The following is a 26637-nucleotide window of genomic DNA, read 5'->3' on the forward strand; positions in this document are numbered from 1 at the left end:
GATAATACCGCTCTTGTTAGTGTAGGAATGACACCCAGTAGAATAGTGAATCCCTGGGCTGATGGCAGGTGACAGCGCCCTCAAGTGGAGATCCTGAGAGGGACCACCGGCTAGGCTGGAGTTTTGCGACAAACACGATAGTTCTTTATTAGACTGGAAGTAGACCCACCAGAGGTGGCAGTAGTGAGTTGATATGCCTGGCAGATATGCCTCTGATACTGGAACCACGATCTCTGAATTGCTGAGCTGTAAGGAGAGACTAAAGGTAGTGAGTAGACAGGGTATGCTGGGCATAACCAGTGGTAGATGATACACTCACAATTGTAGATCTCTGTAGTGTCTTCTATATGCAACAGCGTGTCCTCAATATTCAGGAACAGGAGCCGCAGGTGAATACTGGTTTCATTAAGCAGTCTGAAATAGAACTCACAATAACTGTGTATGGGATGGCTTCTAGATAGAAGAGAGGTTAGAAGAGATTTAGGAATGTAGGCCCTCATGGAGCGAGTACCGGTTCCTGTCTGTTAATCTGTAATAACAATCCATAAAATATAGGCATTAGAGATGTGAATCGTGTGATCGATCGTCTTAATGATCGATTTTGGCTGGGGGGGAGGGAATCTGATCGTCGCGGTTTTGTTTTTTTAAAAATCTTTTAAATCGTAAATTGGGGGAGGGCGGGAAAACCGGCACACTAAAACAACCCTAAAACCCACCCCGACCCTTTAAAATAAATCCCCCACCCTCACGAACCCCCCAAAAATGTTTTAAATTACCTGGGGTCCAGTGGGGGGGTCCCGGTGTGATCTTCCACTCTCGGGCCACGGTTGCGTTAATAGAAATGGCGCCGGCAAAGGTAGCGCCGGCGCCATTTCTATTAACGCAACCGTGGCCCGAGAGTGGAAGATCACACCGGGACCCCCCCACTGGACCCCAGGTAATTTAAAACATTTTTGGGGGGTTCGGGAGGGTGGGGGATTTATTTTAAAGGGTCGGGGTGGGTTTTAGGGTTGTTTTAGTGTGCCGGTTTTCCCGCCCTCCCCCTTCCCCTCCCCTTCCCCCGATTTACGATTTTTGACGATAAATCGGGGGAATTCCTATTGTATCGTGCCTCTAATGATTTTTGACGATTTAAAATATATCGGACGATTTTTTAAATCGTCAAAAAACGATTCACATCCCTAATAGGTATGCAATATCTTCTGAGGAAGAAGAGAGTATGAGAAAGGAATTAGGAACATAGGTTCTCGTGGAGCGAGTATCGATTCCTATCTGCGATCTGCAATGGTAACTCATGATCTCCATACCTGCGATAACGTCTTAGACTGAAGGGAGCCTTAGCGATTAGGAACAATGGCCCTTGTGGAGTGAGTACTGGTTCCTGTCTGTAATAAGACTCACTGTGTTCATGTCTGTGATTGCCTCCAGGCAATAGGTGTCTTCTGAGTCTTCGGGAACGTAGGCCCTCGAGGAGCGAGTACCGATTCCTATCTGCAATCTGCAATGGTAACTCACGATCTCCGTACCTGCGATAACGTCTTAGACTGAAGGGAGCCTTAGTGATTAGGAACAGTGGCCCTCGTGGAGCGAGTACCGGTTCCTGTCTGTAAAAGGATTCACTGTGTTCACGTCTGCAATCGCCTCCAGGCAATAGGAGTCTTCTGAGTCTTCGGGAACGTAGGCCCTCGAGGAGCGAGTACCGGATCCCGTCCAACAATCTGAAATCAAGAATAGAGAGAGCAGAGCCCCCGAGGAGCGGGTACTCCTGGTAAGTTTGAAAAGGCCGAGCAGTGGAGAAAGGCTTCCCCTTGCTGACTCGGATCGTTGTTGCAAGTAGCGTGGACTGCCGAAGCAAGTCCAGAGGAGTTCCTTGCTAACTCGTTAGAGGTTAGCAAACAAAGACCTTTTAAATTGAAATGGATGACGTCAGTACAGGGGGACGCCCCCGAGGTTTGCGCCCTTGCTGGTACAAAGTCTGGAGCACACGCCCTTACGTCACCAGGAACATGGCGGATCCGTAGCATCAAGCCAGCCCGGGGATACCGGGACCAAGAGGCAGGGAGAAGTCACGGCTGCATCTCTCCGTCAGAGCCAAAGGGAGTCACCACAAGGTAGAGCGGGTGGGGCGAGAATAGGCATGAATGCAAAACCTTGACTGGGTGAAATGGGAACAAACTGGAAAAACAGCTAATGGTGTCAATGCATGTGGCATTTAAAATACCCCCACTTAAAGGTGAATTTTAAGAGCCGTGCGCGTGGTTACCGGTGCGCACACATGGACTCATCGATTCTATAACACATGTGCGCTGACTTTTATGTTATAAAATATGCTATCCACAAGTACAAGCATGCCCAATTTTCTAACGATGCATGCAAGTGCCGAGTCACACGTGTCAGGGGGGTAAATTTTGAAAGAATTGCACAGCGACATGATAGGGCCTGTAAAGGAGCAGACTGAGAGGGAACTTACCTAAACCCTAAACCTAAACCCCCTGCCTGCCTTTTCCCCTATCCTCCCCCCTATCCTTCCCAACCCCTAACTAGTTTGTGTGTTTTTTTTATTTCAAAATGTACCTGCTCTCTGGAGCAGTATTAAGTTGTCTGGGCTGGCCAACTGTGGGACAGTGCACATGGCTGCGACCCTTTGAAAATGTGTGCGGCGCACACGCAGCCCAGCCACGTGCGTATCTCCTGGTATTGGTGCGCGCCGGTCTTTTAAAATTAGGCTGTTAATGCAGTAGAAGCGGCATTTACACGCATAGGCACATGTCCACTTAAAATTGTTATGCACATATGTGCGTGGTCAGGATGTTTTATAACTAGTGCGCAAATACTTGCGTATGTTATAAAAAAAAATCCATATCCCCCAGTGCGGGCCAACGAAAGCATGCACATGAGCAGCCCCACACCTGTTTAAAAGTTACCGCCCCTGTAATTAGAGCCGTATTTACTAAGCATTTTTCCTGCACGCATGTTATAAAATAGCCCTGGTGCATGCATGTGTGCTCCTAATTTTACCATTGTATGTGCACAGCCGCTTAATGTTGACTTTCAGCCGCTCAGTGAGGGAATTTTATAATAACCGGCACTATCCACTCAATGACCAGTTTCATCAGTTTGCCCACCAGTTTGCCCAGCCTAGAGCCAGGTCCTCCAATCCCCCTGGTTCTTTAGCCTGCACGCCCCCCCCCCCCCCCCCCCCCCCCCAGTTATCCTAGACTCTTCAAACATTTCGTAGGTGCCTGGACATTTTTTATTTAGAGTCTTACATCTCTTCCATAGCAGAAGTAACTTTATGCTCAAATATACCTGGGCATGTGCCTAGGTACTTGCGTGCAATCTCCTGGCACTGTCCCAGAACACCCACACCATGTCCACATTCCACCCCATTTTCCCTCAATGAGAACTGTTCATGCATCAGGACTTGTGCGTGCATGTAGGTGGCTTAAACAATGGGTGGACACGCGCATGTGCTACATGCGTGCCCATCTTTTAAATTTGGCACTCAACCGTCTTTTAAAATTCACCTTAAAACTGGAGAAATCCTTTAGTAAATGACCTCTTAGTCAGATAAGTGGCAAAATTCACGTTTATCAGGCAAAGTTAGCTGGAAAAGATATACCTACTCTTGTGCACATCTGAAGTTAGCTGGATAAACTTATCCAGCTGACTCAAACTTATTTGGATATATTCAGCGTATCACAGCCCAGCTGAATATCCCAGCTAAGGCCTGGATTTTCCTACGGCGCAGAGCTCATTGAATCCCGTTGTGGCGGGGGGGGGGGGGGGGGCAAAGTGTGGGGCGGGCCTGCGAAAGCCGGCAGCGATCGCACCACCGCGGTGTTATCGCTTGTTGCAACCGTCCCTTCCCGACGGCTTCACTCCACCTACCTTTCTTTCCTTGCACCTCCTCTTGCTGTTGATGGATGCCTGGCTGCCATGGCATATGCCTGCTGTCCTCTCCGGCATCCCCGGACAGGCTTGGGCGCTGCCTCCCACCATACTCCGTCTGTACCTTAGGGCGGGCGTGCCACGCGGCCCTCACTTATTTCCTACTTGGCGCGAACCTCAGGGGCGTCCCCCTGTGATGATGTCACGCTGTCCGGATATTTAAAGCCTATTTTGTTTGCTAGCCTTTGAGTTAGCAAGGTCGGGAATTCCTTATGGATGGGATTCACTCTCCGTACCCAGCTACTCTGCCTCCAATCTACCATTGGACTCTTAACACTAATGGGGTACCCGCTCCTCGGGGGCCTCACTTGCTTTTCAGGTTGCTCTCAGGAAGCCGGTACTCGCTCCTCGAGGGCCCATGTTCCTTGACTCGTTGCCTACTCCTACCTTCTCTTCTGCCTGGAAGGATTCGCTATCTTCAACACCAGTGAGTACTACCATCTTCACCTCAGAGCTGTTCCCTGGAACCAGGTCCTCGCTCCTCGAGGGCCTGCCTCCGTTCAAGCCCTGGTGCTATCTTCTATGTGGAACAGCTGTGTGAGTACATCACCTTCAAGCCTCTCAGCTATCAGGGATCAGGTACTCGCTCCTCGAGGGCCTGCTCTCCCTATCCTGGGGTTCTCCATATTGGGGCTTGTGCATATTCCACTGTACTCATTATTCTCAGTTCTTTCCACTACAGCACTGCTACTGGAGGAGTCGCTGTTCCAGCGCCTGAGGGATACTAGCCCAACCGGGCTACTTCAACTACTCACCACTGCCACCTCTGGTAGCAACACCACATTGTTTAATATAAGATCAATCTCTGTGTTTGTGTGTCCTCAGCTGAGCTTTACCTGTGTCCCCTCATGGGACTGCCCCCCGTGGGCGTGGTCAGCTGCCACAGTGTCCAAGAGTCCACGCAAACCTCACTAATTATAACATCGCTGCCGGCTTTCGTACCCAATAGCTCCATTGTGAAAGGTAATGCTTTTGGGCGCACTACTGGCAGCAATAACAGGTCTTACCTTATCGCCGCCAGTGAAGTTTCCACTGCGTCCACCTCGTAGCCGCCCTGACTTCTCCTCTTCCGGTCCTGACTCCGCCCCTATCTAGCTATCGCACGTGAAAAGGGACTTTTCGTATGCGATAGGAATAGAAAATGACCCCCTAAGTTAGGCAGATAGATTTATCGCTAGCTTTCTTAGCCAGATATTCTTTCAATATCTACCTCTGTCGCCGCATCTCAATATCTACCTCTGTCGCCGCATCTCAAAAAAGATATAATTGCGATGGAGAAGGTACAGAGAAGGGCTACCAAAATGATAAGGGGAATGGAACAACTCCCCTATGAGGAAAGACTAAAGAGGTTAGGACTTTTCAGCTTGGAGAAGAGACGACTGAGGGGGGATATGATAGAGGTGTTTAAAATCATGAGAGGTCTAGAACGGGTAGATGTGAATCGGTTATTTACTCTTTCGGATAGTAGAAGGACTAGGGGACACTCCATGAAGTTAGCATGGGGCACATTTAAAACTAATCGGAGAAAGTTCTTTTTTACTCAACGCACAATTAAACTCTGGAATTTGTTGCCAGAGAATGTGGTTCGTGCAGTTAGTATAACTGTGTTTAAAAAAGGATTGGATAAGTTCTTGGAGGAGAAGTCCATTACCTGCTATTAAGTTCACTTAGAGAATAGCCACTGCCATTAGCAATGGTTACATGGAATAGACTTAGTTTTTGCGTACTTGCCAGGTTCTTATGGCCTGGATTGGCCACTGTTGGAAACAGGATGCTGGGCTTGATGGACCCTTGGTCTGACCCAGTATGGCATTTTCTTATGTTCTTATGTTCTGTCTATCTCAACGTTTTCTGCTTGAATACCTCTCCCCTGGGCATGTAAAGGTTTGCATGAAGTAGGCTTATAGGCATACATTTATGGGCAGTGATTTATGGGCTATTTTATAACAATCATTTACTCATATAAAATCATTTTTACACATGTAAATGGCTTTGAAAATTCATCCCAAAATGGGAGAAACAAATGAGGTCCTTAGGCAGTAAGAAAATTTTACTTGAAGAAATGTCCATTTAGATTTAAGTTGAATTTGTCCTTTTCCTTATTTTCTAAAAAAAAAAAAAAAAAAGGTGACTAAAAGAACCAGAAATGTTCTAATATGAAATATTTTGTTTTACAGTTAACAAACACAAACCATGGATTGAAACATCCTATCATGGAGTCATTACTGAAAACAATGATACTGTCATCTTGGATCCACCTCTTGTGGCCTTGGATAAAGATGCCCCTGTTCCTTTTGCAGGTATGATATTGCATGCTTTACATTCACACTCATTCCTTGCTAGTAAGTCACTACCACTAGAAGTGCCCAGATAAACTTTTATTTTAAGATTTTGGCTGAAGCTGTATAGGCTTTGACATGCAATATAAGAGCAATGATTGTGGGCATGTAAACAGAGAATAGTGTTTGGTAACAAGTCAAAACTTTCTTTTGAAAGGAAAACGAAGGCAAATATTAATGTTTATTTTTTGCTGTAAAATACTGTTTAAGAGGGAAGCTTTCAAACTGTGCAGAAGTTTAAAGTATGCTGCTACTTTTTACCCATGGTGTTTATATCCAGGAGTATGACCAAAATTAGCCAATTACAAAAGAAGATTATTTGCACGTTGTTCTAAATCATGATTGTTGTTTTAAAGAGTTTCCTCCTAATAGGGATAATCTATATAACAAAAAATGTGACGGAGTGGGTGGGAGGGAGGAAGGGATCCAAAGACCAATAACTACTTGCCTAGGAACCACTTTTTTCACCTTCTCAGATCAAGCAAGTGACTTCTGCAAACTCACAGTTCTAAACTCTGAACTATCACACTGAATGTTGTGCATACTTTTCTGTAATCACAAATAAGCGTTCCAGGAGAAAGGAGATAGGGAGGGGACATGATTAATGCACAGACTTTCAATATACATAAGAGAACCTTACACTTCCTCCTGAGAAGATGTAACTTTGTACATGTATGTTGGCACAGCTTCCATGCAAACATGCAAATTTTCAAAGTAGACTTATGCATATAAATCTATTATAAAACTTTGGGTTGAAGTTTGTGAGTAAAAATACCCACAAACTTAGCCTATGTGGGCTGTTTGAAGATTACACTCACCATGCTTTATGAAGTAAGTGTCTTGAACTTGTTCTTTTAATAAAGATTTTATGCACACGTAAATAACACAAATTATATTGTGATATAATTCTGATGAAATAAGCACTTTAAAAATGCATATCCTTTATTCAGAAAGAGAACGGATGTGAACAGAAAGTGAATGGATCCCAAAAGTTAGAATTGGTTGCTATTGATTAATGTGGTATTGATGGACACAGAGGAAACAGAGCTGTCTGAAATACAGGGAAACTACTGTAAACACTATTTTAAGGGCTTACAACCCAGATAACAATTTAAGATAGCGTTAACAATCAGAATCAATACAGCTTCCAATTATTCCATAATGTTGGTGCCTAGACTGCGCTCTGAATACTAAAGTGAACAAAGCTTGAAGAAAGCAAGTTGTTCCTTGACTTGTGTTGATTTTATTTATAGTATTACTTCTCCTGTCAAGTGCATTAGCAATTCTTGAATTGTGAGTCTAATTCTTACACCAGTTCCTTGTAAAAAGCGTTTTCACAGACCCATGGGAAGCTGGCATTTGTAAATAGCTGTGAATGTACTGTCTGCATGTGGTTTGCAACTTTGAGATTCTGTTTGCCAAGGATTCTGCACATGTAAAAATCAGGAACACAGACTGGAAAAAAATCATTACTGAATAGGATCCATTTGGGAATTAAACACCTAACCTGAAAGCTTTGCTAGTTATTTCCTCTTATTTTCTTTCTGTAGGAGAGATTTCATTGTGAGAGTTACTTTGTAAAGAGAAGGCATGGTAGCATGATTATATTAATATGCATTTTCTGTGGAGCTACCAGCTCATATCAGACCAGTAAATATATTAAAATCACTTGTACTGGATATCCTGCAGCTTACTGTATCCCATGATATTTTCCCCAGCATTAAACACTAACGCTTTCTTTCTGAATAAAGGATATGCATTTTTAATTTGCAATCTACCAATCTCCTCATCTCTTGTGCTAAAATCATATCCAAACCCATCGCACAAATCATAAATTGCTCCTTCTCTCACGGGATTGTACCTGACCCACTAAAAATGGCAATCATAAAATCACTCATAAAAAAACCTAATCTTTCTCCTGAAAACCCAGCCAATTTTCGCCCAATAGCTAATCTTCCCTTCATCGCAAAAATCTTGGAACGAGTTGCAAACAAACAACTAACAGAATACCTAAACGACCACAAAATTCTTTCCCCATCGCAGTTCGGTTTCCGCCAATCTCGAAGCACCGAAACCCTCCTAATCTCATTAACGGACTCTATATTACTTAAACTTGAAAACAGACAACCGTGTCTTCTCATCCTCCTAGATCTAACAGCAGCTTTTGACACGGTCAATCACAACACATTAATAGACCGCCTGGCAGAAATTGGCATCAGAGATGAGGCCCTCAACTGGTTCAAATCGTTCCTACAGAACAGACAGTATAAGGTCAAGATCAACAAGGAAGAATCTCCACCAGTCACCTGCAACTGAGGAGTCCCACAAGGATCATCACTCTCTCCAACCTTATTCAATATTTACCTTCTGCCACTCTGCCAGCTCCTCATCAACCTGAATCTCGTCCACTACTTATATGCAGACGATGTTCAGATACTGATTCCAATTACTGAATCTCTCCAAAAAACTCTGGACTTCTGGAACTCTTGCCAACAAGCCATCAACAACTTACTCACCAACCTCAACTTGATCCTTAATCAAAACAAAACAGAATATCTCCTCATTTCCCAAAACGGAACTTACACACTTCCAAGTACCATCTTGTCAACTCAATTAACAATAACTCCACAAGTCAGAAATCTAGGAGTTATACTTGACAACCAAATGAATTATAGATCACTCATAAATAACATCGTAAAGGATGGATTCTTCAAATTACAAGTCTTAAAAAGACTGAGACCACTCCTACATTTCAAAGACTTCCGATTAGTTCTACAAGCAATCATTCTCACGAAAATAGATTACTGCAACTCACTTCTACTGGGTCTCCCTGCTAACGCCATAAAACCGCTACAGATGCTGCAGAACGCTGCAGCGAGGATCTTAACCAAGTCCAACAAAAGAGACCACATCTCACCCATCTTAAAAAGCCTACACTGGCTTCCCATCAAATTCAGAATACTATTCAAAGTGCTCTCAGTAACCCACAAGGCAATACACAACCTGGCACCACTCGAGCTCACATTCCCTCTCCAACTCCACACATCTTCCAGACCAGTGAGACAAGCCTACAAAAACAACCTTCAAATTCCACCGATGAAATCAGCATTAAGTAAAAGAGCTTTCTCCACAGCTGGGCCTAAACTCTGGAACTCTCTCCCAGCAGAGCTCAGATCACTGCAATGCTCCACTACATTTAAAAAAAGACTCAAGACTTGGTTATTCAACCAAGCTTTCCCATAACATCAACCTGCGAAATATCCCTGCCAATATCCCCTCAGTGGTAACACGCTAGAGAACTATATAGATCTTCTCTAGAAATCACATGATCTTTGGCAGTCTCTTATCTTCGGCAGTCTATCATTAAAACCCAGCCTCTAGCCTATATTAGGCACCGCTCATGTTAATTATGTTATTACCCCCTTATATCTTAATCCAAGTTAATTCGACCTGTTCATTGTAAGACATTTACTTGTCATTGTTGTTATTGTTTAAAATGTAAACCAAATTGATCAATAATTTTGTTATTGGAAAGTCGGTATAGAAAAATGCTAAATAAATAAATAAATAAAAATACTATGGCTTAGTAGCCCCAAGAAATTGGGTTGTGATAATATTAGAAATGCTAAAATAGACTTGTCAATAAGATGACAAAGATGCACAATGAAAAGATATATGGACATTAAACTACCCAGATTATTTGGAATATACTTCCTTTTTAGGGAGGCAAAGTCTCTTCTCAAAAAAAAGATTTTATATTACTGTCCCAATTCAAAAGGACCAACCCTTGCAGTTTATGGAGAACATGGGATTTTAGTGGCTGTTGGACCTTTTAGCCACTGATTCAAATGTATTCTCCAGAACAGCATACAGTAGGCAGGTTATCGCCATCCTGTACGCACATTGCTATACTCACATGCAGGCACAGCTGGCCAAAGTATGAGGCATAGCATCTGTTTCACCCCTGACATCTGGATCATCTGGAAAACTATGCACACCTACCTCTCCCTGAGAAAATACTGATGGCAGCTGGATAAGGCAGGGACAGGCAGCAATTCTAGTAGGGCCATACTTGGAGGGTAAAGTGGTAGGGAGGTGGAGCTAAAAAAAAATAAAAAAAAATTTCCATTTTATTATTTTTTTTGTTTCATTTCATTTTAGTGCTCACTAATTTCAATTTAGTGTGCATTAATTTCTATTCAGTGTACACTAAAAAATCATTAATGTGTAGAGATGTGCAAAGCCCAAACCTTTTGGTTCGGGCTTCATTTTCGGCCTGCCATAGGAAATTTCATATTTCCCATGATTCGGGCCTTTGAAATTCGGGGTTCCTGAATTTCGGGTTAGCGCGCACTAATGGGGAGTTAGCACACACTAACTCCCGTTAGTGCACACTAACCTGAAAACCGAATTTTCCCAAAATTTCGGAAATATTTCGTTCAGTTTTCGAGTTCCCTGAACCAGGACAAATTAGACAATTTTGTTGAAATTGCCTAATTCGTCCTAAATGATTGCACATCCCTATTGATGTGCAGTAATTGAAATGAAACAAAAAACAAATGCAGATTTCTAATAGATGGGCTCTGCTGCACACCGAGCAGTACATATAATAGCAGCAATAAGGAGCATAATCGAGAGTAGTGATGTGCATACATTTAAAATGAATGCACAAAACATGACAAATAAGGACAATTTATTTAATTTGGGAGCCCCGAAATGTATGTATGTATGTATGTATGTATTTATGTATGTATTTATTTATTTATTTATGAACTTTTATATACTTGCATTTGTAGAGCACATCACGCCAGTTTACAATTAACTAGAAGATGGAAATTACAATGAATGAGGATGGGGGAGAGGGGGCAGGCTAGAAAAGGGGAGAAGTGGGCAGGGGGGAGTAACAATGCTAAGAGAAAGAGGAAGGAACGAGATTAAGAAGAGAAGGAGAAGAGTAACCAATTTAAATTACTAAAAAATCACAGCACATGCAGAGTGCAAGTAATAACTGGATTATCTGTATACAAATATGTACAAAACAAAAAGGCGAGTTCTAAGAGGCTGGGGGGGAAAGGGTGGTACTAGGGGTGACGGACGGGGGGAGGCTAAGGAGCCAGGGCGGTTCAAGGAAGAGCACTGTCTAGGTTTGGTTAGTATCCGGATAGGCCTGCTTGAAAAGCCATGTCTTGATACCTTTTTTGAATTGGTGTAAGGATGGTTCTAGACGGAGATCAGCAGGAAGGGAGTTCCAGAGAGTAGGGCCAGCAATGGAGAAGGCTCTTTCTCTAGTGATGGTAAGGTGTGCAGTTTTGAGGGATGGGGTGTGAAGGGCGTCCGCAAGGGGGGTTCTGGCAGGGCAGTTTGAGGAATGGAAATGTGGCATTTCCTCGAGCCAGGCGAGATTGTTTTTGTATAGCGTGTTGTGTAGGATGGTAAGAAATGAATCAGGGTTCCCTAAATGGAATGAACCTTATTTGTTGTATTAATTTTAAATTAATACATTGGGCTTAGGCCAGAGGCTGGGGCCTTACCTAGGGCACAAGCAAGGATGCAGCTTATGCCAAGCACAATACCAGTACCTCAGCCTAGGCCTAGGCCCAAAGCCAGGGCTTGCCTAGAGCAAAGGACACCTAAAACAGGGACCATGGCCTAGGCCCTAATGTGATACCAGATCTTGGCCTATACCCGGGACGATGCTGGTAATCCAGAAAAATTAAAACTAACATACCTGATCTGTCGAGTATCTGATGAAGGTCAGATCCTCTCACTGTAGTCTCAACTCAGACCCAGGCCCAATGCCAAGATCTGGTCCAAAGGCCTGGTCCTGATACCTGGGCCTTAGCCCTACTGTAAACTGAGGCAGATTGCTTAACTTTCATCTTGGCCTATGCAAGGCTGATGCCTCAGCCTTGGCCTAGGTTAGAGCCTGAGCCCAGCCCCGATGACAGATCCTGATATCAGAGCCTTGGCCCAGACCCAGGCATGACGCTGGAACCCGGCCCAGATGCTGGTGCATTCACCCCAGGAGACGGCACCAATTTTGATGTACGGCATTGAATAGCAGCGCCTTATATCAAAGTGGCGCTATTCACTGAGGTGAATGTGCCAGAGTTAACTCAGGTGTGACCCCAGTAGACTGCATCAGTTGGCATAGAAAAGCCAAAGAAAGAAGAAGCAGAAGACAATCTCTAAGGCCTGGGCTCCGGGCCTGGACCTGGACCTGACCCTGAGCTGAGGCCCAGGTGTTTGGACCTGGCCTCTGTTCCAGACCTCAAAATTGGGACCTGACTTCTGGGCCAGGCCCTGGCATTGGGTCCAGCCTCCAGACTGGGTCATGGCATCTGGCCTGGGACTGGAATGAGGCTTTTATCTCCAGACCAGGCCACAATGTCAGGCCTGGGCCTGAGCTTCAGCTTAGGCTGAGGTCGCAGAAACCTACTGTGGCCTCGACCTATGTATGATTAAGCCTTCAATCTGGGCCTAGGCCACAGCTGCGGCCTCCAAGGTTCTGGTCACGCCTCGGCCAAAGTCACCGTGACCTTCCGCGACCTCAGCCTATACAAGGCTGAGGCTTCAGCCTGGGCCTAGGCCTCACCAGTGGATCCCCACGGCTCTAGCATTTTTCCAGGTGGGTGGGAGGGATGGGTGGTGGGGCTAGGAGGCCGCATTTTCCTTTTCTTTCTTCATTTGTGTTTTTTGTTTAATGTTTGATTCATTTTTTCACACAAATGAAATGACTCAAGCATTCCATAAGAACATAAGAAAATGCCATACTGGGTCAGACCAAGGGTCCATCAAGCCCAGCATCCTGTTTCCAACAGTGGCCAATCCAGGCCACAAGAACCTGGCAAGTACCCAAAAACTAAGTCTATTCCATGTAACCATTGCTAATGGCAGTGGCTATTCTCTAAGTGAACTTAATAGCAGGTAATGGACTTCTCCTCCAAGAACTTATCCAATCCTTTTTTAAACACAGCTATACTAACTGCACTAACCACATTCTCTGGCAACAAATTCCAGAGTTTAATTGTGTGTTGAGTAAAAAAGAACTTTCTCCGATTAGTTTTAAATGTGCCCCATGCTAACTTCATGGAGTGCCCCCTAGTCTTTCTACTATCCGAAAGAGTAAATAACCGATTCACATCTACCCGTTCTAGACCTCTCATGATTTTAAACACCTCTATCATATCCCCCCTTAGTTGTCTCTTCTCCAAGCTGAAAAGTCCTAACCTCTTTAGTCTTTCCTCATAGGGGAGTTGTTCCATTCCCCTTATCATTTTGGTAGCCATTCTCTGGACCTTCTCCATCGCAATTATATCTTTTTTGAGATGCGGTGACCAGAATTGTACACAGTATTCAAGGTGCGGTCTCACCATGGAGCGATACAGAGGCATTATGACATCTTCCGTTTTATTCACCAATACCTTTCTAATAATTCCCAACATTCTGTTTGCTTTTTTGACTGCCGCAGCACACTGAACTAAGGATTTCAATGTGTTATCCACTGTGTTATGAACCAAAATTTGTATGAAATAAACCTCCCAAAAATGAACCGAAGAACGCAAACAATTTTTTTTATCCCTGCAACCCTTTAACGGAGAGTTGGAAGCTAGGCTGGAGAGACAGGACTACTGTTGCTGTTTTTTCTTGTTTTGTTATAGATAGTGGTGCAAATATGAGAAAAGAGGTAGAAAAATGGGGGCTATGAGAGGATCCATTGCTTTGCATATTTGCTGTACCTGGCAGTAAGGGACACTCTGAGACTGAGGGGTCAAGGAGTGTGGCAGGTCAGATTTTAAGGAGTTGATTGATAAATATCACCCCTCCCCCTGTGGGTTTCATCTCCAGTTGTCTGAGCAGAATCCTTGAAGAGCATCCACAGTCTCTCTACTTCTAGCCGATTATGTAGATGGGTTGCTCCAATCCATACCCAGCAAGTTAACCATCGGGTAGTTACAAACCTGAGCAGAAGGCACAAAGGCAGCCTGCATGGAGTGGCAGGTACAACGCTAAACAGCTTCGTGGGCAGAGGAAGATTGGATGGGCCATGTCAGTATTTCTCTGCCATCATTTTGTATATTACTGCTATGTTTCTGTGAAACTAAAGCAGATGTGGTTATTGAGGTGGGGGGAGGAATGTGAATAACACAGTCTACTGTAGGAGAGTGTTAATATAAATGAAGTAATGTGAAGTATGAGAAGATTGGAAGTAACAGTCTGTTAGTGTGGAGTGAGGAGGAACCCTTTTAGGTATTTTTCCTAACACAAGGAAAGAAGTATATAATTGATATAAGAACACCTGGTTAATATTTATTCTGAGGTTGCTAAAGCTGTAGCATCACTGGGAATGCCTGTGAACCCCAGATAGAATCAAATATCCCTTACTATTTGTAGGGGTGTGCATGGCAAACTATTTCATTTCTTTTTTTTTTTTGCTTAATTTTGCATTTTTTAGATTTGTTTGGAATAATTTTCATTTTAAAATTTATCATTTTTTTAGTGTGCAATAATTCAAATTAGTGCTAACTCAGATTGTGCATACTAAATTAAATTAATGCACACTAAATTGAAATAGAACATACTAACTCGAAAGTGCATCCTAACTCAAATGGTATGCAATAGTTAATTTAGTGCACACTATGCCGGTAACTTAAACCGGTGCGTTAGCCTACGCCTAGGGATGTGGCCTTTTTATAACTTGTGCACATATATGTGTGCATGTCATAAAATAGCATGGCAGTGTGCACATTTGTGCCTAATTTTAAGTGGGTACATGCATAGATGTGCAAATCCCGCTTCTACTGCTTAAGTCAGGGGATTTTAAAAAGGGCGTGTGCCTACACCATTGCCAGTTTACCAGTTCATCCACCAGTTCATCCAATTAACAGCTGAGTCCTCCACCCCACCCCCCAGTTTGATAGCCTACACTCCCCCCATTTATGCCAGACCTTTAAACCCTCAGAAATGGCTTCATCCTTTTATTTTTAAACTTACCCATCATTAATAGCAGAAGTAAAGATGCATGGCATGCACCAGAGTGTGTAAGTATTTAAGCACACATCGCTTGGCCAGGTTCCAAACTACTGACCTACCCAGACCGTACCCACGCCCCACCCCTTTTTGTAAGTTTTTCTTATATATGTGTGTGCAACAGTTTTATGCACACATCTTGGCTCTTTTCAAAATACGGTCAGTGCACATGGCCTCAACTTCTTTGCTGTGTACTCCAGGCTTTTAAAATTCATCTTTATTTGAGTTAGTGTGCATTATTTCAATTTACTGTGCACTGTTTTTAATTAGTACACATTGAAAACAAAAATAAACAGAATTTTGTGGGTACTTTTGTCATTTTATTTAACATATGACATGAAATGACATAGACTGTGGAGGTAATTATAAAAGGAGTTGCACGTGCAATTGTAACATACTATCATAATAATTTTAAAAATCCATTTACACGTGTAAAGTGCACGTACAAGTGACAGGGGCTATTTTCAAAATTGCCTGCTTAATATGTGGGTAAACTTATCATGTATGTTATGTTCATGCATAAATTTTACTTGAACTGACCAGAGGCATTCCTGAGGGTGGAGTTGGGGTGGGTGGTTTCCATGTATACGCATGCAGAGAACCTAAAGGTTCTCTACTAATGAATAATGGTTGCACCTAAAATCGGGGGAGGGTGGGAGGAAAAGAATTAATGAATATGAGAGGGATAGCTCTCCCCATGTGGGAGTCTATGATGTTGGGTCCAGAGCTTATAAATTCCCCAGCCACTATTGTAAGATGTGGAAACTTAAGTTGACTCCAAGAGGGTTTCTCTGTGCATTTCTGATATATTTATATTTTATACAAATAGATTGCATATCTATATCTGCTTTGTAAAATCTACAGAACTGCTATCCATACTATCTACTGTATGCTGTAGGTTGCCTGTTAAAGGAAATATGTATGTTATGTTGAAAAAAAAGAAGGATTTTCTTTACACTAAGATTGGCTGTTTTCACACAGCCTGCATCTGTTATATATAAAATATATATATATATATATATATATATATATATATCATCAGAAAAGGACAAAAAGGGGCATGCCCTCCTGTGATGTCATCAAAACCAGCCAGAAGGGGGCATGCTTTTGGGTGTGGCTATGCTGTTAAGTAGACATGGCTATGACATCTTTCTGTGGTCATTAAAATGATAGCTGGGGTGGGTATAAGGTAGCAAGGGGCAAGGTTTAGACAAGAAGTAAACACGCAATGGCTGAGAGGGACAGGATGTGGGTGGGGCTTAATCTGGATATAAACACTGATTGGCTGAGCCAACCTGTTAAAACAATTTTAACAAGAGCCACACCCTATATTACTATTAAATTTGAGTACAGGGAGCTCAGTAAAATTCAAGTTCAACAAAAGAATGGCAGAGAAGTAGATACCTTTCTATCCCAGCTGTACTCTTGGCTCTAGGCTATAATGCTAGTTAAGTTTTCATGTGCTGGGTATTATCTTTTTCCAAGATTATCTAATTCTAGAGGCAAAGATTTAACAAATGCAGTTTCTAGAGTCTATCTTTATGACCTTTCTCATTGTGTTGGTGTGGAACAGGTGTTTTCAACTCTATTGACTCTGGGAGCCGTGTCACCTCTCCGGTCCTCTTGGTATCCTACCCTCTTTCCAAATCCCAAATAATAATAATAATAATAATATACTACACATTCTTTTTGGTATAAATCGGCCGCAGCTTTTATTAACATACAGTTAATACGAATTCAACATCATAACAATTCCCCCCCCACCCGGGCCAATCCTTTGGTCTTGCCGCTCAGGGACCACGTCCCCCTTTTGTCACCCGCCACTATTTCTAGCAAGGCGACATCACTCCGATCCCCCCCCCCCCCACCGCGTTTACAAGCAAGGGTGCTCTACATCCGGGCATGGTCCCCACCCCTTTGACAAACAGCCTTTGCAAACTCCGTGGCTAACCTATGTCTAGTAATTCTCTATTGGCCCGGGTCTCTGCCACCAGCGCCAGGTAGTGTTTACACTTGCCTGGTGCCCCCCCAAACCTGAAGTTATTTAGCTGTGGCCATTGCACACCCCAGTGTACATTCTTTCGAATGCCTCCTGTATTTCGTTATTGAAGATGTCATACCCGATATCAGACAAGTGCACCCTATCCTGCCGATAGAAAGCCTCACACTGTTCCTCGGCCCATGCGTGGTGTATCTGCCATCCCCCCCCCTGTGCACCAGCCATCCTTCAACCTGTCTGTTTAATTTTTTCCGTGCTCTCCCCCATAATTTCTGTTTTACCAATTTTTTGCGCAGTATTATGTCGGATCAGCAAATGATCCCTCCCAGGAACTCTGCTTGCAATTCCCTTATATCCCTCTTTATCATTCGTAATGGCTGATGACATGTCATTGCCTCTAAATCGTTCCCTCCCAGGTGTATTATTATATTGTCCGGCCTGGCCAGCGACTCCCTCTTGACCCGTAGTGTGGATAGTAGCTGCTCCCTATGCATTCTGCTCTTCCTCATCCAGGTGATCTGCACCCTCCAATGTGCCAGGCCCAGATGAGGGCCGTATCTGCGCTGCTGATATGGCCCTCATGAGTGCCCCATGATCCACACCTGTGCCAACCTATGACACGATTCTGTAACATATAATCAAAGTAATTGGTGTGTTGTAATGCGGCGGCTCGATCCTGTCTGACATATGAGTTTACTGCCGCAGAGCACCATTTCCCTATCTGTTTTATTGCCTCTATCATAAACCCTGCTTGCGCTGCACTGGTGGCTGCTCCTATTCTGAACGAGTGCGACCCAAAATTACCGGCATTCTCACATAGCTCTGTTAGAGTCCGCTTGAGTATTGCTGAGAACTGGTATCGTGTTAATGGAGCCCCATCTTCGTGTACCAGTAGATGGTCCCCTTTTTTTGGGTTGCACGGCATAATATAGTTCAAAATTGGCCAATGAGCAAGTCACCTGACTGTGGGATCGTCTTAATATCACCGTAGCTTCCCGCCCTGACTGATCTGTTTTTGACCTCAGTATATAAATCCTCATTGTGTCTCCCCGCTTTGTGATGTTCCGCCTCAACATTCCTGTGTGACCAGCCTCCTTCTTGGCAGTAGCCACTAGCTCGCTAATGCGTAGAGCGCCGAAAAAGGCTAGTGTAAAAGCTAATCTAAATAAATGTGTCTCGAATACTGAATGATATACGCTATTCAGCCTGTGCCATATTAATATTAACAATTCATGGGTTATGGGATGCCTCCCGTCCGTCTGTGGTCCTAACCTCCTTCCCCAATCCCTTAATATTTTGCGTGTCAGAAATCCTTTTGTAGAGTCCCCCCAGCCTTGAGCACTTATAAAAAATGCCAACCCAGCTAGCTGCTTCACTACCATGCCCCTGGATAGTCCTGCATCTTTGGCCCATGATATGTATGCCACGATGTGCTCCTCCACTATCGGTCCTTCTTTCCAACCATGCTGTCTCAGGAAGGAGCATACTCTCCCGTAACCCCTGCAATATGTGTCCCAAGTGGAGTGAGCCACAGATCGGCGCAATAGTTCTAATGTGGTTGGTGACCAATTGCCCATACATGTTCCGGTACTGGAGTTGCCAGTTCGTCCACGCTGGGTACCTGTTTGAGGAACAAAGACCATTTAGCATGAGATAATGAATCTGCTGCCCCATTATGCTTCCCCGAGACATGTCGCGCCTTTATAGTGGTGTTAATGCACAAGCTACTTAAAACTACCTGACGAAACAGGTTAGCCACCCTTGGACATTTGGCTGACTGTCTGCTGTTAACTGACACCACTACTTGGTTGTCACACCAGAATATGATGTGTTTGTTCCGCAAGTGCTCCCCCCAAATTATCAAAGACACCCATATAGGGAACAATTCCAGGAATGTTATATTAGTTGTTATTCCTTTGTCAACCCATGCAGCTGGCCATTGTGCGGCGGCCCACGCACCCTGACAGTACACACCAAATCCCCATCCCCACTATGCATCTGAATGAATGTCCAAGTCTCAGCTTGATATCAGGGGCTCCTGCCAAACCGATATTCCATTGTAGCTGCTCAGGAATGATGCCCATATCGTCAAATCCTCATGTACAGGCTGTGATATCCTGATGAAATGATGCGGATACCTGACCCCCGCTGTTGCCGCTGCAAGTCTGCGCAGGAATGCTCTGCCCATGGGAATTATCCGGCACGCAAAGTTAAATACTCCCAACATTGTCTGCACTTCCCGTAGTGTCATCTTCTTTGATTTAGATGCTCTATCTATCAAAGCACGTAATTTTTGAATTTTGTCTATTGGGAGTCTGGATATCATCCTTTTCGAATCCAACTCAATGCCAAGGAAACACATTGTGGTGGTTGGCCCTTCAGTCTTCTCTTGTGCCAGTGGAACTCCGAATTCCTGTGCCACCTCCTGAAAAGTTTGCAACAGGCGAACCGCCGTCCCTGTTCCGGCTGGGCCAACAAACAGGAAATCGTCTAGGTAATGTATTATATAATCTGACTGTGCCCTTTTTTCCATTACCCAGTGCAGGAATGAACTGAAGACTTCAAAATAAGCGCAGGACACGGAGCATACCATAGGCATGCATTTACCGAAGTAAAACATGCCCCAAAACTTGAATCCCAGCAATGGAAAACTAGATGGGTGCACTGGCAGCAGTCAAAATGCTGATTCAATGGAATAGACTTAGTTTTTGGGTACTTGCCAGGTTCTTATGTCCTGGATTGGCCACTGTTGGAAACAGGATGCTGGGCTTGATGGATCCTTGGTCTGACCCAGTATGGCATGTTCTTATGTTCTTAGTCTTTGCCATAACTGCTGCTTCTCCGCACCTTCTCAAAAGCGTGATGGCGGAGTCAAATGAAGCGTACTGTATAGAAAATTCTTCCTGTGGCAGGTGATCATTAACTGAGAGTCCCGGCAGGAACGATAGATTTTGTATTAGTCTATATTTGCCTGGCTCCTTCTTTGGTATCACTGCCAGAGGAGATAATGCCATATTTGTAAATGGTGGTGTCGCAAAAGGACCTGCCATTCGACCCAAGGACAATTCAATGTTTAATTTGACTTGGACTATTTCCGAATGTCTTGTTGTAGAAGCTGCATTATTGGCTGTAAATTCCTTGATAAGGAATTCGGAAGCCCTCGCCAAAACCCCTGGTAATCTTCCCCTGGTCCTCCTTCCTTGGGTATTTGGCAAGCCATTCCAACATTCTGTCCAGTTGAATTGGCGAGGCTGCTTTTGCCATTGCCTCGTTTCATTTTCCTGGGGAAGAACTCCAGGTAGCGATCTTCTTTCTGCATTTGCTGGCCAGATGATGTGCTGAGCATATCAGACATACGTGCTTAAACTTGCAGTCCTTGAAGGTGCACGACATTTTGTTGAATCTCCAGCAGACATTATTAGTATTATTTGTAGGCCCTCCATTGTATTGTGCTCTATTCCCGGTTCATCCATGAATGACCGCATCAGCAGCCCTGTTTGTCATTTGTTTCAGCCATAAGTCAATATCATGCTTTGCCCATGACATTGTCCCGGTCTCCGCCATTCTTTCGCGAAAGTGTTTGTCATAATTTAGACATGCCCAGCCTTCACATGCTCTTTATGCTTCCAAAATTGTGTCTGCATATCCAAGCATCGGTCCACATTGGTATGGGTCATATTTGGTTACCACGCTCATGAGTCTGAGAAATGATCTGGTCCATGTCCATAGGTTGCGTGGTATTGTCTTATTATCATCCGGTACTGAATCTCTGCCTTTTTTCTTTTTTCTGTCTCTGGAAGTTCTTCTTCCTTCCAACAGTCTGAATATGTTGATGTATTTCTTCCTCTTGATTCTTTGTCTTAGCCTCCTTGGTATGTTTACCCATAGAGTGGCCATGCTGTTCTGCGGCATCGAGATTGTTGCCATCTCGCACAGTGTCAACTGCACTCATGGGGGAATGTTCCCGTCTGTGCTGTCAGAATCAGAAGATGAACTACTGTCGCTGGAAGTGGAACTATACTTTCTCTTCTGCTTCCTGCTTTTCTTTTTTGACGCGTGCGCTATTGCCGTTTCGATTAGGGACTGTGGAATAGAAACATTAGGGTCAGATAACTCACCCAACTGTTGCTGCTCCATTCCTGCTTCTGCTGTAGTTGTCACTTGCGCTGACGTGTGGTAATATTACAGCCTCGCCGTCAGTATCTGTCACTGCGCTGGACGTCTTGCTGCGTTGTGTTTCTCCTTCGGACTGACTATTGACCGCAGTGCTCGAACTCCTTCTCTCCCTTGACGTGCGCCAATTTCTGCCTTCACGTTCGACCGCTTTTGAACTCCCTTCTTCTGTCCCTTTTGCCTCTCAGTAATCTGGCATACCCTGTTGTCCAGGCCAATATCCCCATGGATATAGTGGGTATGGCATCCCTCCCGCGTAGGCCGACTGTGGGTATTGTGGGTATGCATTAGGTCCTGTGCTGCTGCTCCTGCTATCAGGGCTGCCTGGCTACATCCAAGGGCCACATGCCCATGGGGGGGAGGTAATTCCGGTATATATGGGAAGCTGAAGGGCTGGGTCTGATCCCCCATGTTCAGCATTGTACCTCCGGCATTATTCGTACCGGTTACTGTAGTCTGACGCCTCCCCCTGTTTCGCTGTTGGGCCATCGTCCTAGCAGCGCCACGATTCAAGCTCCTTCCATTCGTACGCTCGTTATCACGCTGAGGGGTGCCCCTTCCATTACTTCTCCCCCGAGGGTCCTTTCCGCAGCCTTTCCCCTCCTCCGTCGGCATTCCTGATCCCCTTTGGCTACGGGTGCCCCGGGTTCCCCTTCGGCTCGTCGAGCCCTGCGTAGAGGAGCCCGTCTGCTCTACTTGCCTAGTCCTCTGTCCCCTTCCCATAATGATTGTGTACTCACTGCGTCGTTTAAAGTCTTTGAAGGGGGGTGTCCTTCCGTCCGCGGCCGTCTGTGTTTAAACAGGCTGTTCTCTCCACGTGGCTGGTTGTCCGGCTCTTCGTTGCCGGATGCTGTTCTTTCTTTGTGGCTGGCTGGATCTCTATCTGGCTCCTCCTTGCCAGCTGCTTCATCTCCGATCTTCTTTTTTTTTTTTTTTTAAATAAATGCAATGCAATTGCTTCTACTTCCCCCCCCCCCCTTTTTTTTTTAACTTTAAAACTAGCTTTTATATATATATATATATATATATATATATTTTTTTTTTTTTTTATTTAGAATGATTAATCCTGTGGACCCGGGCCATGATCCGTGGCTGCCGATCGGGCCACATGGTCTGTGCGAGTCGCGCCGCAACCAGTCTGCTCCCATGGATAGTAAAGGGGAAAAGGGGCTGGCTGCGGCGCGAACCACCATTTAAATGACCCGAGCAGGCCGCATCGGCCCGCTGGGACCGCCCCTCACGCGCTCCGATGCATCTGACATCATCGGGACGCGCCGGGTGCCCTGACGATGCCGGACCCGCCCCGTCCTCGGAGCACTAGAGCGCTTCGAGGCCGATCCTCCTAAGGGCGCTGACCTGTGCCCCTCTCCGTGCCTCTGGGCCCACGGCCTCAGGTAAGCCGTGGGCCCTGGCATTCGCCGTGGGCCCACCCAATTCTTGAGGACTACAAACTAGTTGAGTTTCTAGGACAGTTCTAATAAATATGCATATGAGAGATGTCATTGCACACTGTCTCAATTATATGTAAATCTATCTCATGCGTATTTCAAACCTTACCAGTTTGCGGATCATAGTTGGACACCTCTAGTATATAAGAGGAAGGGACTAAGATCTCTTTCAGATACCTGCAACAGCAGTAAGAATATACTAGCCTTCCCAGTACAAGGGGAGGAAGCAAAGACAATGAATCCTCCTTTTAGCTTGGAAAAAAGTAATTATGCTTTGATCCTTTCAGCTAGGCAAAGATTAAAAAAATAAAACAAACAAAAACATGCCAGTTAAATATTGTCACAGGCATTTTGAAGTTTTTAGAATTTGATTCTTGCCAGTTAAGATATACTACATTTATGATCATTTATATACACTATACATACAAGCTATGATTTGACTTTTACAAGGACAGATAGACTGTTAAGACTGACAAAACACAATGTGATTAGCTAATTACAATATCATGTTCATGCTGTAAAAATAATTAGCCTATTATGAACAGGACAAATGGACCTGAATGTGCTTTAGCAAAGTCTAATTATTAATTTTCATGGGATGAAGAAAGGATGATGTTTTATCACTTAAAAATATGGCAAGGGTAAAGGTCAATCAATGTACAGGAGTAATACCTTTTAAGTAAGAAATTTTAAAATATATTAAATTCCTGCTATATATCAGGGAAGACATTGAATATTTTGCAGGTTGTGGTACTTTTATTGGACCAGAATAAGAATTATCTAACGATGATGATGCACATCAGCTTTAGCGATCATAAAGTTCATGTCTTCAGAAGATTGTTTTATCAAACCTAATTTCATAATGCAAAATAAACAATAAAATCATGATCCCTTCACAAAAATATGCAAATACTACAAAACTTTAGGACAAAGTTTAATATGATCTAAATTAAATTAGCCCACAAAACTAACAGATTCAACTATTTCTGAAGGAACATCCTACATTAATCTGATATCGTCTTAGAGAAAAAAAATCAGCAAATGAATAATATTGATTGGGCACTAGAGGTATTCACTTATCCTTAGGGATATGAAGGCCTTACTTCAGTGCTATGAGAGAAGATTTTGGAAACACAGATTTTAAATGATTTAAATCAGTACAGTACCCAATTGACTATATGCAGGAATACTACTTTAAAAGTAAAAAAAAAAAAGATTATTTTTCAAATAGAATGCATTCTTCTGGTGGTAAAACGTGTGAGCATTTTCTCACTGTATCACAACTAACAAAGCGTGTGCAAGGAAACCAACCTAGAGCTGAAATGGAATTACATCCTGTTACCTTTGCACTTTATTTACAATGAAAGATTACCAACTTACGCTCTAGTTTCCCAACCATTGCTGATTCTTTGGAATCCCGTATGCCTGAATCAGACTAAAAGTGGGAGCAATTTGATCCATGCACAAAAGTAGATATCTCTTAAATTGTCATGTCAATGAATAAAGCATTTTGTCCTTTAAATATCTGTGACACAACAGTAATAAAAGCATTATGAGAGTATATTTCAGAACCACTAGTCGCCATCGTAAATGTTTCTCTAAATGAGGGTTATTTTCCATCGATACTTAAACCAGCGTCAGTTCATCCATTGATTTAAAAAAAAAAAAATTCCTGATCACAATAACACTGCAATATATTGTCCAATATTTTCTATCAAATTTCTAGCTAAAGTAATCAAGGCCATTGTTACGTGTGCCGCCGCCCACAGCAGACCCGCGGCATTGCCCTCTCACCTTCTCATGCAGACTCCAGCTCCTGGTTCCGCTTCGCTGGTGGTGGTGGGCCGCCAGCTCTGACCTCAGGTCGCCTCCGGTACCTCCAGCTCTGCCATGGTCCCCAGTGTTGCCAGCCAAGATGTCCTTGCTCGTCGGGCCTCTCAGCATGGCCCGCGGAGATATGCCGCCATCGGCGCTGCGCCCCTCCCTAGGTGCGCGCATCACTAGTTCTTTTAAAAGGCCCACAGCAGGAACCTGATTGCGGCCCTGGATGCTGGCGTCAGACTCTTCAGCATATAAAAACTCAGGCCTCGCTCCATAGCGTTGCCTTTGCAACAGGTCTCCTCATACTCAGAGTACTCGTTGCTGATAGAGAATCCTCTCTACTTCGTGTTCCTGATTCCTGTGGTTCCCATCTTCCTTGTTCCTGTCTCGTCTATGTATTGGACTGACTCTTTGGATTTCGACTCGGCTTTGCTTGACTACTCTTCTGCTCGTCTCCAGCCCCGGACATCTGCTATGCCTGACTACTCTTCAGCCTATCTCCAACCCCGGACCTCTGCTATGCCTGATTACTCTTCAGCCTATCTCCAACCCCGGACCTCAGCTACGATTTACTACACCTGCCTTCTCCGTGCTCTGACCATTCTTTGATTGACTACACCTGCCTTCTCCATGCCCTGACCACTGCCTTGATCAATTATGCTACAGACCTTTCTGTGTCCAGAGTTCTACGCTGCTTGCCACGACTTCCACTTACTGCCGGCTCTGATCCTAGCCTGTCAGTGATGCCACCTCTCGCCTATCCTCTGGACATGGACTTACAAGGCTTAGGCCTTCCTTTGCTTGAGCGCCTCCAGTTACTTGTTGTTCCTTTGGCGGCTGAGTTCCAGTACCAAATCCAGTCCAGGGTAGGACTACGCCATCTACCGGCTGCTGTCTCTGGGCTGAACCACTTCTCGCTATTCACTAACCTCGAGGCCCACCTAAGTCCTTCTGGCCCCGGCACCCAAAGGCTCAACCCGAGGGGAACGAAGGCTGGTATAGGTGAAGATTCAGCGGCCTCTAGCTTCTGCCCACTCCACCTGCTGATGGTGGGGACCCATAGATCCTTACCTACGGGTTGTGTGAACCCCACCTCAGCCCAAGGGTCCACCTCCGATGCAACAGCCATTGTACAGAAGCAGCTACAAGAGTTTCTTGATGACAATGTCATATTAGACACATATCACATTGGGTTCCAGCCAACGCACAACACTGAGACTCTTTTCATATCCTTTCATGACACCATTCGCTGAGATTTTGACTTTGAAAAAATTATTAGGGTCATTCATCAAAATGCATTTAACGCATGCATTAACACCATAATGCATGCAATAATAGCACTATCGCACGGCACAAATGCAAATTTTGGGAAGGGGTGGGATTAAGGAGGAGTTTGGGTGGGGTCAGGGTTTAGGGGTCAGTTTTTCATGAATAGTGAGACATATGAACAACACAGTACACCTCGGTGAAGATTTTACATCATTTGGAATGAGGGAAAGTCTCACAAGATGAAATTTTTACTATGTTATCTCGCCCTAGCTTGATGGTACCCTCTTATAGAGTCTATCAAGCTAGACTGAGAGAACATAGTAGAAATGTTATCTTTGTGAGACTTTTCTCAGTCCAAATGAGGTCAAATCTTCACCGAGGTGTACTGTGCTTTCGTATGTCTCACTATTCATGAACAACTGGCTTCTAAACCACCACCAACACCTCATCTTGAGCTATTAGCTGCCTCTCCTATAGAGATATATATACTTGGCTACTAGGAGGGCCATATAGTTAGGTTCTCTCTCTCTCTCATCACAAGATGCAGAATAAGAAGTATCACAGGGTGCAAAAGGTTTAGTACACTATGCTACTGCTTGGTGCAGTA

General features: G+C 44.2%; 1 protein-coding gene across 2 annotated transcripts in view; it reads left to right on the forward strand.

Annotated features, from left to right (window-relative positions):
- Positions 1–26637, forward strand: part of CLSTN2 (calsyntenin 2) — a 1635505-nt gene that overhangs the window by 634452 nt on the left and 974416 nt on the right. For both annotated transcript variants that reach the window (XM_029615596.1, XM_029615595.1), the window contains exon 3: positions 6129–6251. In XM_029615596.1, the coding sequence (XP_029471456.1) occupies positions 6129–6251 (123 nt within the window). The remainder of the gene's footprint in view (positions 1–6128; positions 6252–26637) is intronic.

The sequence above is a fragment of the Rhinatrema bivittatum genome, chromosome 9 (assembly GCF_901001135.1).
Source record: "Rhinatrema bivittatum chromosome 9, aRhiBiv1.1, whole genome shotgun sequence".
NCBI classification, from domain to species: domain Eukaryota; kingdom Metazoa; phylum Chordata; class Amphibia; order Gymnophiona; family Rhinatrematidae; genus Rhinatrema; species Rhinatrema bivittatum.